This window comes from Anopheles coluzzii, chromosome 2 (genome assembly GCF_943734685.1).
Source record: "Anopheles coluzzii chromosome 2, AcolN3, whole genome shotgun sequence".
NCBI lineage: Eukaryota > Metazoa > Arthropoda > Insecta > Diptera > Culicidae > Anopheles > Anopheles coluzzii.
The window spans coordinates 32,415,055-32,431,642 of record NC_064670.1 but is presented as its reverse complement, the minus strand read 5'-3'; the positions used below and the strand labels follow the sequence as shown (position 1 = coordinate 32,431,642).

The window sequence follows — 16,588 nt, the reverse complement described above, 5'->3', positions numbered from 1 at the left end:
AAAAGTGCTCCTTTAATGCAATAGACAACGAGGAAAACGCAGTTCAACTCTGGGATCCAGCGTTGTGCATCCTCCCGGTCGGTAGATATAACCCTTTTTCTTTTGCTTCCGCTACTTCAGCCCTCGTGTAATGCGTGTGTATGCCAGTTTTTGTCCTTCCTTCCCTTCCGTTTTGTTTGCTGCTAATTATACGTGCGGTGAACAAGTCGGTCAACCCCACCAGCATACAGGCGCAGCTGCATCCCGAGGCCTGCTCCTGTTTCTGCTCCCTTCTACTTTCGTTCCAAAAAACCCCGGCCATTGACCGTTCCTGCAAACAGACAGTAAGATCGGGGTTGTCCCCCTTTTGCCTGCACGACCCGAAGCAAAGAGAAGCTCTCCGTTCGTGCACAAATATTAAAGCACAGCACGCATTCACAGCTACACGACCGATCCAGCGCGTTGGAAAAACGGAAAACAGAACGGAAGCAAGCGCAACGCAAAGGAAATGTTCAAACCGGGCGGCCTGCTTCTTCTGTTTTGCTTTTCCGCCTCTTTGAGTAACGCGAGGGGGGGCAAAAAAAAATGCCAGCACAATACGAATGTGCGGTGGAATGTTACTCTCCTCCAGGTCCTTCGCCAGCATCACCGGAAGGTCGCGTGCAATCATCCCCCTCCAGGGGCTAATGGAGAGCAAAGCGTGCGCGGAGCAGCAGAATACATCAAGCAAGCCATGAATGTGCGGCGCTGCTTCTTTCTTTGCCGGCAGGCGAGAGGAGGTTTCGGGAAAATAATTCCTTTGACCAGCCGCTCCGAATGGCTGCTATATTGCATCATGCCCCACGCGCCCAGCCTCTACCACCGCCCCCCCTTGCACTCGTTTTCGATCCGTTATCCGGGAGCCGGAACTCATTATTTTGCATCGCTGGAAGGTGGCGGCGATGGAGGGCTGGAGGTGGATTAAGGAGTATTGGGGCGCTTGCGAGGTGAGGCCTAGGTTCATGATAATTTAAGCTCATTCCCTCCACCACACACACACACACACAGACAGCGCCACTTGTGCAATGATCTTCGCCCACTGCTGTCCCTTCTTTCGTTCGGGATTAGGCCCCCGGATCCTTCAAAGTGAAGTAGCACACACACACACACACAAACGCCCCAAGAAGCTGGATGGATGTGGCTGCCTCCCTTCCACTCAAACACTTCCCCCACCCCTCCTCCGAACGCTAGCAACACTTGCATGCGAAACGAAAACGGAATACTTAAAGGCAGAAAGCGATCCCCGGGACGATGATGTTGGCTTCCACTGGGTTTTTTGTTTTGCAATCGGGCCTTCCTCTCCCTCCCTCACTTGTGCTCCATTTCACTGCCCCCTCCCCACCTCCCTGAAGATTATCATCATCAACGGCGTTGGTCGTGCGGTCCACACCATTTTCGAAGCGAATGAGCATCAGCCCGAAACGGAATCGTATCCCCCGTCTTAACCTTCCTGTTTCGCGTTCGCCCACCCCTCCTCCACTCCAACCGACCGAGTCATCGCACACGGTAGTACCAGTAGTTGTACATGATTTTATCATATCACTCTCACTCAAAACGATGCATCGGTGGTGGTGGGGCAGACGGCTGGCAAGCTTCAAACGGGCGAATGTTTTATTCATGGATTACTACTACAACTACTACCGTAGCGCGATGCAGGAACATTTGCCGGCAGGAGTTCGAGGGCAGGAGGGCAGCAAAAAAAGAGCGTGTGTGTGAGAGAGAGAGAGAGAAAACGCAAGAGCGTAAGAGAAAAGTGCACCCAATCGACGTAGGCTGCGGGAAGTTTGGGGTTTCCCTCGGGCTGGACAGGAGAGGTTGCTTTTTGCTCTCGCTTTCTTCCTTCCGCTCGTGTTCGTTTCTCGTTATGCAAATCTGCACCCCAAAAGCGCGAACGTTCCCGGCCCGAACACGCAGGCATGCAAACGCTCACGCGACCGACCAGAGCGCGACGACGCTCACCCACACCGCCACCACCAGCGCTTCCGGTCAGAGATGCCGAGCATTATTCGAGGTATTAAAATGTGAACAATGTGAAACACGCTTCGCTCGGTTCTTTTTTCTTTTTGCTTCTGCACTTTTTGGCTGCTCCACCGCACAAGAGGCCACCAAGAGGCAAAGGTTCCCATGTTTACTAACGTTTTGCATGTGCTGCATGATGAGTGAGAAAGAGCGCGAGACGTTGGGAGGAAATGATTGAAGGACACGGCAATGCCTTTTTAAACTTTTATCCAAAATATATTCAATGTATTTGCACAGTGTTTGAAAATTTACCGAAACAGTTTGCAGCGCGTAAAGCACAGTGGTTTCAATTTAGCCTACCTTCGAAGCTTGTTGTGGATGCTAGCAACAACCAAAAACGTAAAAAAATCTCCCCGATCCAAGCACTCACACACAAACGAGACGACCGAAATGAAGAGCGTACCGAAACACCCGCTGTTGTCGTTGTTGCGAATTCTTCCATCCAGCGACACCTAGCGACGGCGGGAGCGGCTGGTACGACGGCCACCGCTCTGCGACCGCTTGCGGGCGGGGCGGGACCGGGACCGAGAGCGGGCCCGGCTGCGGCTCCGGCGCCTCGACTGGCTGCGGGCGGGCTTGTGCGACGCCGCGGCCGACCGGGAGCGGCTCCTGCGTCCTCGGCGCGCCGGCGACGGGCTCGACGGCTGTTCGTGCTGCTGCTGCTCCTGGGCTGGCTTCATTGTCATGCGACGGCCGCGCGACTGGGAGCGGCCGCCCCGGGAGCGACCCCGCCGCATCGGTGCGCCGCCCGCATCGTGCGGTGCTTTCGCCGTCTGCCGGTAGGGTGCGCTTGCCGCCGCCGTCGTCATGCTGGCAAGCGCGTCGCTCGGAAACGAAAACATGCCCGACGCTTCGTGCTGATCGGGCAGATGGGCCTGGCGGAATCGGGGTGGAGCGAAAATCGAGGCGGTCAATTATGGGGGACACCCATTCGGGGCGGGCAATGGCAATACTTACATCCAAGTCTTCAATTACCGGATCCATGCTCGTTTCGAAAGTGTGCAAAAAATGGTGCACCAAATGCTCGGACAGGGCAGAAGACTGACGGTGCTCCTCTTCGTTGCTCGCCAGGTTCCGGGAAGGAGTAGTTGCACTGTGAAGTGCACGAACGGAGACAAAGTAAAGCGATCCGTACCAGCTAACAGCTTCCTTCGTAATGAGCGTGTGCTCCGGCAAGGCCGCCAGTATTGTGTTGGCAATGTGTGCTGTGATTGAAAAAAACCCAACTGAACCTACCAAACAGTGGGTGATGCTTCGGCAAACGCACCCGACACGCTGTTGAAAGCGTTGCACACTATGATGCAATTTGAATTGGAACCAAGCTCAATTCGTTACGTCGCGTGGTACCGTTGAACACTTCCCAAAAAGAACAAAAAAAGACCTTTTCCCTTCGGATGTGCACATCATCGGTAAGCCTCTTCAACGAAGAATGTTCTCTTTATATTGTTTATTCGAATCTTGAATCTTTCTGGTATCGTCTCTCGTGTATTACATACCTAATTACAATCGTATTTTACAAAATCACCATTCACTCGACCCCCTTCTCCTCGGGTTCATCCACTCTAGCACACGATGCGTAAATGCTGCGCAAAACGCAAACGGGCTGCATTCGTGCCTTTATGTTAAACGATTTTTGTTTCTAAATGGTTGTGGGTGCACGGTCTTACCTTAGTGTGTGTTTTTTTTAAATATCCTATCTGTCATCGGGCTCATCGGTCGATATCTATTAGTGTGTGTTTGTGTGTGTGTTTCCTTAAAAGTCTTATACTCCCATGTCTAGACGGTAGCTTACAGTGTACGAGTTCGTTCGTGCGCGATTAATGCAATGTCCCTAATCCCCCCCCCCCGCGATAATTATGTGTGTGTGTTTATGTGTAAAACGTCACTGGAAGTAACACTGAACATTGTCACTGGTGCGTGCTGAACGGGGTCATTACAGTGGTTTCTTATTTTTACAGATGATCAACAACCAATGCTGACGCAGGTTCACGAAAACACTCGCACTCGCACGCACCGCTACATAAACGAGGAACAGTGAAGCTAAACATTCATCCCTTGCAAGTGTTTGCTTAATGATTGGAACGTATAATTCTGTTTTTTTTGTTGTTATTAATATTATTATCCTAATCCTAGCAATCAATCAATTATCAACGCGCTTATTGAATGCGGTTCAGTGCTGAGCGGAGGTTGTCCACTTAGTTTCCTCTTCTCTGTGTGCTGCCCCATCTGTTGTGCCGGGCGGTTTTGTGGATGAATGGTAATTGAACTGCTACCCTAAAGCGTTACAATGTACAGTTGGTTTTTTGTTTGTTTGTTTTGTTCGTTACAACATTTTACACCCAGCTTTACAATGTTGCAAAACCCATATAGAGCCGTGCAGTGCTTGCAGCGCTTTTTTCCACTCTCTCTCTCTCTCTCTCTCTCTCTCTCTCTCTCTCTCTCTCTCTCTCTCTCTCTCTCTGTCTCAACTTTCAAAAGCGCTGTTCCCTTCTGCGTACAACCACGAGTTGCGCGGTTCGATTCTGATTGCATGTGATTTTGCACGTGTTTTGTTACGGCACTTTCAAACATTGTCAATGGACAACAGCAGATGGAAGTTAGAGCGGAAGTTAGATCGTTGGATGCATTTTAAACACAGCATGGAAACATAACAACAGTTTGCTGTGTGTGTGTGTGTGCTGGAAGGCAAAACAAAGTGTAACTAAAACGGGAACTTTTTATCAGTGTTTACGGCAGCCACTTTACAAGGTGCTCAATTGGACGTGTGATGCTATTTGATACCCTCGATCAGATATGTTCGGTGTTTTGATGCTATTGCTACATTGGTTCGGTTTTGCGCATTGATGTTTGTAAATGCGCGTTAATTGTTGTTTTTTTTAAAGATGTTTTTGCTGCTCACTTCCCGCAGTGTGGTTTGCTGTAACGAATCGTTTTTAAGCATCATTTGAACATAAAAACATGAAACTCTTTGCCGCAACTCTCAATAAAGCAATAACTAATATGGTGAACCATTCCATTGGCACTTGTTAACCCAAAAAAAACCGTTCATGTGTGTGTTTGTTATGCTTAAACTGCTTCTTATCTACCTCTACCGGAACGAAGTGCGAAACAAGTTTAATTGAGCTCACCAAAACTCGATTCCAATTCGATTCGATCGAGCGCGTTGGAAAATGGGCAAAGTTAATACAAAGTTTACCAAAACGGGGAAAGACGTTTGCAAAAGGTTGTTTTGATTGGCGAGGTTGTGTTATGCTTGTTTGCGCGGTGAAACGTTTGTTGAGAAGTAGTTTTCCCATTCCCAGCAAACCGGTTCGGCGTATTTGCAAACGTGCGCGATGTATCAACACACTTAAGAAAAGAGTTTAACACGCACACACACACATACACCAACGTGCACACCAACCGCTACCGAAACAAAACTCAATTAGAGTAAGTAATCATGGGAGGTTTTTCTGGGAAATCGATTATCCCGTCGGTTGATTGAATAGAGTCCAAAGAAACGCTCGCTCTCGCTAAGCGCCTAACGCTGATTGATTGACGCGCCGATATCAGTATGCCATCTGCACACCCCTCCGCACCCCCCCCCCAAAAGCACTGAATTATGTTAATCCCTTTGCCCGTGACATGTTTGGCGCGGTGGCGAGCGAGCTTTAGAGCACACAACATTAACATGTGCCAGTTGGAAGAACGAAGACGATCCATTTTGATCGATTCAGTCCACTTTACCGGGTGGAGGTGGAGGAAGGAATGAGAAGAAGAGGGAAGGGAACAGGGGCTGCTTTTAGTTGGCCACACTGCCCCTATCCCCCCCCATCACCGTCACCGTCTCAAACCAAATCACCGCAATCGGTATGCAATCAGACCCGCATTTCGCTCATCGCGGCATGGGGCAGCTGCGGGGGGCAGCCGCTGTTCTTGAGATTTTGGGATTTTAATTGTGTTAAACTATCTTGATGTTGTTGTTGTTGCTGCTGCTGCTGATGCTGCTGCTGCTGCTGCTGAAGCTGCTGCTGCCCGTGCTGACCGTGGTGGGAGTGATGGTGGGAGTGTGCCGTATGCAGCGGGGGACGGTTTTCCGGCGAGCCGCTCGAGCAGGTCTGGGCCGCCCGCATGTGGATGCCGATGGCGGTCCCGTTTGGTGGTAATTTAATTTGTTGCACATCTAGAAAAGCAATCGAACATAATGACACAACGGGAGGGGAAGAGAAGAACAGTGCGAGGGAAGGGAGCAATGGAGAAAGAACAGTTTTAGTAGTCACGTGGTTTTGGGGGGGGGAGTGCCGAATCGGAATCCGGGTTCCGGGTCAGGTCTCGGTCAGGTCCGGGTGTTAGGTGCTAGGTGTGCTGTGTGTGTGTGTGCTGACTGATAAAGGGGGAAAAACACAGCAAGCCGTACTTTGGTACTGTTGGATTCGAATGGGATTAGTTTCGTGTTAGCGATGGTGACCGCTTTTACCAGTTGTTTACGCAGCGAATTAAGCCCGCTCCTATCACCCGCGTTAGGGCGGAAAGAAGAGCGTCAAATCAAAGGGGGGGGGGGGGGGGAGGGGGGGGGGAACTCGGAAGCACCCATGATAGGAAAATTTTGTAACCCGTGTTACCGCCGTGTTTACAACAAACAAGCTCTACAACTAATCCGGACGGATGTAAATTGGGTTAACAGTAAAAATTAACACACCTCCCCGGGCAGGCATCGAACCGTGCGAGTGTGTGCATGTGTGTGTGTGTTTGGGAAAACTTAATAATCTTTAATTGGTAATTATCAAATTCGATTACTCTATTGGCCGGAATGTTTTCCCGGGCATGGTTTGTCGGCTAATGTTTGTCGGCCACTCGTACCATGTGTGTGTGTGTGTGTGTGCCATGCACTACCAAAATGACCGGTCGAATTGTAGCAGGCCAAACGAGGGGGCCGTGGGAATCGGTTGCACCTGGTCCACCAACCGACGACTAATTGGGCAGCGCGAGCGCTTATCAATAAATCAATCAAAATAATGAAGTATTTTGAGGTTCGGAGCCCACACACACACGCACATAATCCATCTTTCCGTATGTGTGTGTATGTGTTTGGTCGGACGGAAAATCATATCAAATTAAACTGAATCAATTAATTGATCTCGCTCCGGTGTTTGCACGGCCGGTGGGGAATGATGAAGCTGTGACCGTGGGTGGTGGTTGGTGTTTGCGCGAGGAGTGTTACAAAATTTGCGATAAAGTAATTAATTAGTCTATCAGTGTGGGTATTTTGTTGTTGTTTGCTTTTTTTATGTTTTTTTTATTTACTCTGAGCTGTTCCTATCTTTACTCCGTCGATGGATGCGCTTTGGATGGCAGTGTGAGTGTGTGTTCGATCGTGTAAGTAATAACTGATTCGAAGGTAGTTAGTTGGCGCGATTGATTTTTCAATGTTAGCGATTGTTTGTTTGTATGCGATGCAACGATGTATTAAATGTGATCATTAATTGATTTTACTCCTTTATATGACTACCCAAATTACATTTCATCGCATGTTTGCCATCTTGTTGTAGCCATTTTTCACTATGTTTGCAGTAGAGGTTTACATTGCTTAAAAAAGCATCATTTTTAATGGAACGTAACGATCGAGGAAGCAGTTAATTAAAACCATTTATTTGATTAATTCAATTCGAAAAAAACTTCGTCAGCAATGACAGGTTTCAGTAATGTAATTATTTATCCATCCCATTTATTGGTACAAATGCACTTTTTTGGTCCTTATCCTTACGGCGTATTCCTTTCAATGTGAAAGGCTTTGGAATCATTTCCATTTGATGCATTTGATTGCAAACATACTACACATGTACAGTAGGGTGTAGAAAAGATCTTATGGTATGATATAGACACTTCTTCTTCTTCTTCTTCTTTGGCACAACAAACGTTGACGGTCAAGGTCTGCTTGTACCACTAATAAGTTTGGCTTTCAGCGACTTATTGATTTTGAACATTGATATTGATATTGAATATACTACATACCAAGATAGTCAGTCCTACGTATGGGAGTACGGTCCATTCGGGGCTTGAACTCATGACGGGCATGTTGTTAAGTCGTACGAGTTGACGACTGTGTAACATGTGTTACCCGAATCACTCGGTTGACTATCTACTATATGATGATAGGTGTTACCGCGCAGCCACACGAGGGGCAATATACAACGAAATGAACTATTTGACAGATGAAATATCTGTCAAGCCAGGACTCCACAGAGCATAACACGGAGCGCAACATAACAACTGACAGCTGCCAAACGCTTGAGAAAACGCTTGGGAAAGGAGGTTAAGCGTTTCATTAACTATCGGTCATCGCAGTAGGTTGGTAGCTTTTCAACGAAAAATGAGCGGCCTACTAAGGATATTCAAAACATGGTACCGGCAATAAAGCGTTTTATGAAGCGTTTAGCAGCTGTCAGTTGTTATGTTGCGCTCCGTGTTATGCTCTGTGGAGTCCTGGCGTCAGATAACGCATCACAGCAGCCAGCTAGTGTGTAATGTAAACAAATACGCATAACTTCAATATCAAATATTTCGTTAATTTTCCGTCAACAATTCATCATTTGTTCCAATAATAGGCAATGTTCTGCTTAAGAAGATATTCTTTTTAAGTGAATTTCGAAAGCGATTGTTGTATCTCCCCCAACCCTTTAACTGTACCTGTGAAAGTGAATGAAAGGTCCATACAACCAAGAAAGAGACATAACACCAGGACTCCACAGAGCATAACACGGAGCGCAACATAACAACTGACAGCTGCCAAACGCTTGAGAAAACGCTTGGGAAAGGAGGTTAAGCGTTTCATTAACTATCGGTCATCGCAGTAGGTTGGTAGCTTTTCAACGAAAAATGAGCGGCCTACTAAGGATATTCAAAACATGGTACCGGCAATAAAGCGTTTTATGAAGCGTTTAGCAGCTGTCAGTTGTTATGTTGCGCTCCGTGTTATGCTGTGTGGAGTCCTGGCATAACATTTAGTATGCAGCCTTAACTGTTGCTATAGGAAACTGCGAACACGATTGCCAATTTGAGCATACATCATTCAATAACCATGGCAACACCATACTCAAATAAGAGGGACACAGATTTCAGAGGTTTTCCAAATTAGAGGAACAAAAATGTTCTGGAAATGAAGGGACTGTGGAAAATATTCAAATAAGAGAGGTTTTTCAAATCGGAGAGGTGTCAAATAAGAGAGGGTTCACTGTATAAATTTCTTCCTTCACCAATTTGCTTCGTCTAATCCAAGTAACCATTGGCTTATCCTTCCAAATCCTTCCACGTCACAATAAGAATATTATGCAAACACGAAAAAAAAACAGTCCGAACGGATAATCGAGTAAACGTGCAAGGGTAAAATTAAAAATAAAAATAGACCATGTTTTCAATAAAAAGATATTCAATCGCAGAAGTTCTTGAAGTTAACACCATCAATTCCAACATCCAAAATAGGACAGAGCCTCTGGATTTCCTAGCTAAACACCCCATTCCGACTGCATAGACTTTCCAACCTTTGAATCAGAAGCAGCTATCGGGAAGGACTGGTTAGTGGGCAAAGTGTCAAAGACTCTGTCCAAAAGTCCGCTGTTTGTTTCTACCCTTGCTACGACCCTTGTTGAGGGCCAACTCTTCGCGTGGCCTGCCGGAGAAGCTCGGCTCGTAACAGTAGGTGTAGAAATTTGCGACCTAATATTGACGGTTTCTTTAACAACGCACTAGTGATAAATAAAAGTCTCGCGTTAATCTCGCTCCTTGCCTTAATCCGGCAAAAGTATTTATTTTACTCTAGCGCACACGCGCGTTAAAAAAATCCCGTGCTCTTTCTCCCGATTATTGATCGCAACTGGCCACTTCTTCTTGCAGTGCCACTCGCTCTCATTCGCTCAATATTCGGGAGCGGCTTAAACCTGGCTGATCGTGGTGGTCTAGTTCGGCTGTCACAACTGCTTTGGCAATAGTAGGTATGATTTGAGAAACAGCAATGTTTTAGCAAATCATACAAATGTGTGCTAACATGATCAGTTGCAGATGGTCTGGTCATAAACAAAGTGGATTCACTGTTTGGTGTTTTTAGCTCAATCAGCCACTAAGTTATTGTACAACCCATACTCAGTGCATCTGGTACGGCGCACCCATTGAAATCCCATTAGCAGTAATCCAACCAACCGTTCTCTTTGGTGGGAATTCATATACATTTGCCGGCCACACACGTAATAGCGACTTTGGAATGTTTTATTTGGAATAAAGGGCAAAGCCGATTTGAAAATAAAAATAAAAAAAAAATCCGATTGCTTGTGATGAAGCATTCTCTTATTGGGTTTTTTTGTTACGCTTCTGTTCAACAAATATCACTCGTTTTGTGGAAACAGCTGTGAAAATGGGAAATGTTTAAGGGTATAATGTTTCACGTGTAATGTGTGCAACACTGCCGAAACAAATGCCTTTCTCAATGAACTTTTCTTTCCAAGTAGTAGCTCTAAGTAGTGGAATGGAGAGTTTGTCACCCACGTAAATCCACGCAGGTCCTCGCATGCACTTAAAGCTAACAAGTTTGCAGCCTCTACATTTGCTCCTTTCATGTGTGTGTGTGTATGTGTGTGTGTGTATGTATGTATGTGTGTATGTCTTATTCACGCGAATTCCATCGGAAGCGTACGAATTGCCTAGAGTGTCTCGATTTTATCGCTCGAGAAGTATTTAAAACAAAACCAAACCTCTCTCTGTCTCCCTCTCTTTCCCTCTCTTCCTCTCTTTCTCTCTCTCTCTGTCTCCCTCTCTTCATTCCCTACCATTGCGCTTCTAGAGCTACTACGCGTTACTGTGTGAGTTTGTGTGTGGCTGGGTGGTAAGGAGAATCATAATTCGCACAACAACAACAGCAAAGAAGAAAAAAAGGTGGAAGAGGAGCGCAGTGTGACATTTGTCGGGATATCACACACACACATTGAACCATTCTGTTGCGCCACACACCCAATGGAACCACCAGAAAGCCCTCGAGACTTTTGCGCGAGCTTAATCCCCAAAGCTCAGTCAAAAGGGTGTAGAGAAAGAAGGTGCTAGGTGAGCAGGAGGGGAGGGGTGTTGTATTTCCCATGGCTTACCAGCGTTCGCGTATGACTTGTTTGTATGTGTGTGTGTGTATGTTTGTGGTTGTTGTGTTTTGTGTGCGTGTGTGTGTGGATGTTTTTTCGAATCTCCTTCCATCGCTTAGTCGAAGCGCTTTGCTTTGGGGAAAAGGAAATTATGTGTGCTTAAAATTGCTACGAGCTAGCCGCCAAGTGCTGGTACTGCCAACGCTAACCTCAACTCCCTCCACACCCCTGGCCTTCACCCCCCTCTCCCCCCCCCACACACACACATACACACTCAGGGCACGCCGATGTCGAGCAAGTGTTTTATTTTTGTTTTTCCAACTCCGCCCTGAGGGTGAAAGGGGGCAGAGAGAAAAAGAGAAAATCGGAATGTGAAGGTGGGTGGGTGGGTGGGCGGGTTGGCTGGGTTGGCAAAACCCACTTCTAAAAATTGCTGTCATGTCGCGTGGCAGCACCAGCAGCAGCAGCAGTACGCCTGCCGTGTGGTACAAAACGGGGCCACTCTTTCGCTAATGCTCTTCAACCGGCAATCGGCCCCGGGGAACGGGGCAAAGGAATGAAGGGATGAAGGAGTAGAGGGCTCCATGGAAAGGGGGGAATGGGAGGGAGGAGAGGAACGTGGAAAACGTAGAGGATGTATTTAATTTGCCTTTTGCGCGAGCTTCCCCGTGCGCTTCCGGTAACGGTGCGGCGCAACCATTCGCTAATCACTTTATCTTTCGCGGTCGCCGGAAAAGCGGCCGGAAGCGGAAGCGGCATCGTTTAAGGATTTCCTGCCATTGCTTCCCTTCCCCTTACGTTCGTGCCCATGTTGCTTCTTCTGCTTGCAAGAGGGCGCGCGCGTGTATGTGTGGCCCTGCGACGGTGTGCAACTGTGAAGCTTTAATTATACGGAAATAGTTATTTGATAAAGCCTTTGGGTGGTGGTGGTGGTAGGGTGGTTCTGTAAAACGGGTCAATGTGTGTGTGTGTGTTTTCTGACGCTCTTGCGTGACGACAGTGACACCATCTTGCTTACGTCCCCCCCCCCCCGCGAAAGACCCCGAGATGTGTATTATTGCGAATAATTGATTGAAAATAATCGTCTTAACAAATGGCGTTCCATCATTTGTGCGGCACTCTGTTTTGTGTGTGCGAGCGCGCGCCCGCTTGGAAAGCGGAAACTCCGGGTGCGGGGAGGAGAACATGGGGAGGAGTGTTTCTTTTTGTAGTTTTGCCACCCCTTTTTGATGGTTGGATGCGTTTGAAAAGTGGAGCACACCGCGTGTATGCGTGTTGTAAGCGAGGTTTAATTTGATTCCCATCCCCCCTGGTCGGGTAGATTGTTTAACGCGCGCTAAAAGCGTTCAGCGATTCAGTAACAACCTGGGCGGTGCCACGGAATGCCTTTTGGTGCCCGCCCGGCAGGGGGTGGTTGGTTGGCTTGAAAAGATGTGTATGTAAAAGGGGAAGAGGTCCTGCAGCGCTTCTCGCCAACCCGTCCGCGTCCGGTGTGCTGATCGGTCGTTGTTTGACGATGGAGTATTGTTGTAAATAAATAGTTGCAACACTAGGGGAGGGAGGGGTGAAATGAGGTGAAACTGAATGAATGCCTGTTAAGTGGTTTTGTTCTGGTTCCACCCTCCGGGTGGCCATCGTTGCACCCGTTGTGCACGTTGGGATTACCGAGGCGAAACCGACCCGCCGTCGTGGGACTTATTGACCGGCAGCGGATGAACATCATGATGGACGTATGTTTATTGCAATACAATGCGATGAATGGGTAAACGATGAACAGCGGGTGTGTGGCGAGCGTTAATGCGCGGTGGCTTTTCCTGCGGATGCCCGCCATCAATCAAGATTAAAGAGCGACACTGCTTTTGGCGGGAGTTTAAAATGGGTTGACAGCCATTGTCGCCGTCTGGGTGGGTTGGGGACGCATGCTGACCAACGGCAACAATACAAAAATAAAACATGAAAGAAGGTAAGGTGATCCTGAATTAATTACTGAAATGATAATAATAAAAAATGGACGCTGGTGGTCTTAATTCCCGAAATGTTGGGGGTTTCAATATTCAATATGCTCCCTTAAATGTGACACTCCACGAGAAACCTTGAATGAGATTTGATGTATTGTAACCGTTTTTTGGGCAGCCGGTCTCGTGGTAAAATCGTCAACTCGTAAGACTTAATAACATGCCCACAATGGGTTCAAGCCCCAAATAGACCGTGCCGCCATACACGTAGGACTGACTATCCTGCTATGGGGAATAATCTATAGGTCACTGAAAGCCAGCCCCCACTACAAATGGTATAAGGCAGGTCTTGTCCGACAACGGTTGTTGAGCCTAAAGAAGAAGAAGAAAGACCGTTTTTTCGACCAAAAAATCCTATTATTGCTCTTGATTGCAATGCTCTTGATCCGTGACTAAGGTTTATTTGTAGAGCTTTTGCGCTACGAGCATTTCGTTCGCTATCCTAATGCAGGGATGTTTTCCCTTTAGATGTAACTCAGTACAAGCTCACTAGTGCCGATGCATCTTTCTGTCAAATCTAAATCTTAGTTTGGCAGGCAATGCAATTTATGAGGGCCCATCTAACGAAGAACCAATGAAAATTAAACGATCTTTGCGTAATCTGGGTTTACCATAGTATCGCGTACTGTTTAGTGCCAGTGCACACGGGGCAAGGACGGGAGAAAAGTTAAATAGTTAGTTAAGAAAAGTATGTTACATTATAACTTTATCATTTGAACTTCACAAGTTATTGCTGGTCACAGATGAAAAATCTTTCCAAACTTGTTTCTTCTTTGTGTTTTGTTCTATTGTTGCAAAATGAGGTCAGGGAATAATATTGGCATAAATATTTTTATGAAAAATAAAGGGAAAAAATCTCTGCTATTCTAGAACAACTTTTCTTTGCACACTGCAAAAATTTGAACTAACCGCAACATTTTTCAACTTTGGTGAAGAATTACAAAAATATATACTTTTGTATGTTTTCCATTTGTTTTCTCCAAACCTCATTTTACTTGTGTACAAAAAGCGGTAAAAAAATCAGAATTTAACCTCAAATGCGACAAAAATGCATTCAAACATGTTTGGAGCGCGCGCCTCTGCAGGGTGCGCCATACATAAATCGTTCACGTGCACTACCGCACAAACAACAGAACGCCCAGCACTGGACAACTTGGGGTACGTTCGGATTTTTAGTACCTTTTGAAAAAAGCGCAGTAATTTGTATGTACGTGGTATTTTGTGAAAATAACCAAATGAACTGACCGGCTTAGAATCGGCGCTAATCGGAGTTGAAAATGTCAGTCAATAGCCAATTTTGGGTAATGTCAATTACTTCAAATATTTTGCCTTATAACTAAAGTGATCATTTAAAAAAAGATTCGATATACAGTGAAATCTCTCTAAGGTGAATCTTCAAGGGACCGTCTGCTTAGAGAGATATTCATGTTGTGGGAAACTAGTAAAGGTGTTGCTATGAGGTATCCAAGAAACCACATGAAAGACATGGCATCCTTTGATCAATGTTTTTATGAACCATCATTCAAGAATTCATCTTAGAGAATTCCGGCTGGCAAATCGCATATGCAGCTTGAAGGATATTCGTCTTAGGGAGATATGCATCTTGGAGAGACATAAAATATATGGAATATGAAGGGACCGTCAAAATATTCATCTCAAAGAAACAATTCATCGTGAAGAGACTACATCTTAGGGAGATTTCACTGTATTATATATCGTAATTAGTACTAAAATTGACTTATGACAGCGGTTTGTTCGAGGCCGGCCGCATAGTGCATTGGTTGTTAACTATCGGTCATTCAACGAAAAAGCATGTCCACTACCAAGCTCTGAACAAACAGAATTCAGTTTGTATTGAAGAAATGTAAAAAAATCAAGAATCTAAAAAGGAGAAACTAAACCGAAGGAAGCGTTCAGTTTGTAGTTCATGTCTGAACAGTTATACCTCAAACATAGATTGCATTCATTTTCTAAGGTTTTTCTTATCTGTCTTTGTTACTATTTATAATGATGGTGATGATGATGATGAAAAATTCCACCTCTTACCCCAACATAGGACTATTTGAAATAGTTTTGGAACAAAAATGCCTTATAAATATGACAAAAAGACCTTTAAAAGATACCTGACGAGACAAAAAATGTTGACTTGGAGGATCCTTTAAAATACCTTTATGGGCAGATCTTTGCCTAAAGCTTTTTAGATTACTATTTTGCGTGATGATAAATAAGGTGGAGCATTTTATCCTTCGACTTAAAGCTGACACTATAATTAAGGGGCAGTTTGGTAAACGCCGCAAAACGGATAACAAAACAAATCCGAAGCCAAAGCACAAAACCACCATCCAACCAAAGCTCGCCGCATCACTTTCGGAGCAACTAAGTATCCCGCCAAACTGGTTTTGATTGAAACGTGTATGTGTGTATGTGTTTTCTCTTCGTCTTTATTTACTGATATAGTTTTTCACCCTCACCCGGTCTTAGGTACAGGTTTATTCTTTCCCCTCCCACGTATGGCTTCTGATTCATCATGTAACACGCTCCCCCGGATGTTCCCACCCCTATCTTCTATTTCGGCCCTATGTCTGCGCGCTTACTCCTCATACTACGTTTCTTACACACTAACACAAACAATATGCTTTGCTAAAACTATCCCTCCACACAACACAACATTATGAAAAAAAAACGCAAAACGTAACAGTGAACGAGAAGAATGGTGTGGCGTTGCACAACATAACGAACCTCAAATAACAATCGAAATACACGTGTTCAGCTCTCTTTCTCTTCCCCCTTTTCCCACTGCTTCTGTTCTCAGCTCTAATGGTGTGGGAAGTAATCCCGTGAGTGGACGACCGTAGCGCCATCCTAACAATCCTTAGCAATCAATCAGATAACGGATAATGAGGAAGAATGAACACGGACACGGCCGGACGCGGACCAGCACAGTCGGACAAAAGGATGAGCCGGTTTAGTATGGTGGGTCGCAGTGCCGTATTCCGGTCACTGTTTCCGGGAAAGACAGAGAAAGAGAGAGAGAGAGAGTGAGTGAACGAGAATGACGCTTGATCGTGGGCTGCCACTGCCTCCCGGCAGAATCATAATCGGCCCTAATGTCTTCTTCTGCCTGCTGTTTTGCTTTTGTTGAAGGGAAAGCGTCGGGCCCCCCTTAATTGGAAGGCAGGGGGTCCTTCTCCAGGCTTTCCGTGTCTTTCTCGTGGAAGAAATGAATGATGAGGATGAGATAGTGGGACAAACAACGGAGGTTGAGGAAACGGAACGACTGGAACCTGCCTGCCCTGTCTAACGGTGCAGAACATTAAGGTGAGCCTGAGTACTGCATACAGAACGGAACGGAACTCAACGCGGACAAGTACTGGGTTTGTGGTGTGATGGTGAGTTTGAGCCAATGGGTTTTGTGTAAAGGTGAGATGGTGGTGCTCG

The 16,588-nt window shown here is 46.2% G+C and overlaps 2 protein-coding genes across 2 annotated transcripts in view; both read right to left on the bottom strand.

Annotated features, from left to right (window-relative positions):
* Positions 1-2,227: 2,227 nt before the first annotated feature.
* On the bottom strand, positions 2,228-3,255 carry LOC120949407 (serine/arginine-rich splicing factor 2-like). Its single transcript, XM_040366664.2, has 2 exons — positions 2,995-3,255; positions 2,228-2,912 (listed from the first exon to the last, which is right to left on the bottom strand). Exons 1-2 carry the CDS (start codon positions 3,019-3,021, stop codon positions 2,490-2,492), a joined length of 450 nt encoding a protein of 149 aa, XP_040222598.2. The 5' UTR covers positions 3,022-3,255; the 3' UTR covers positions 2,228-2,489.
* A 471-nt stretch (positions 3,256-3,726) lies between these two features.
* The window catches only part of LOC120949406 (neuroligin-3), an 83,678-nt gene continuing 70,816 nt past the window's right edge, over positions 3,727-16,588 (bottom strand). The window contains exon 10 of the mRNA XM_049605168.1: positions 3,727-6,199. Coding sequence (XP_049461125.1) covers positions 5,895-6,199 — 305 coding nt within the window. The 3' untranslated portion in view covers positions 3,727-5,894. The remainder of the gene's footprint in view (positions 6,200-16,588) is intronic.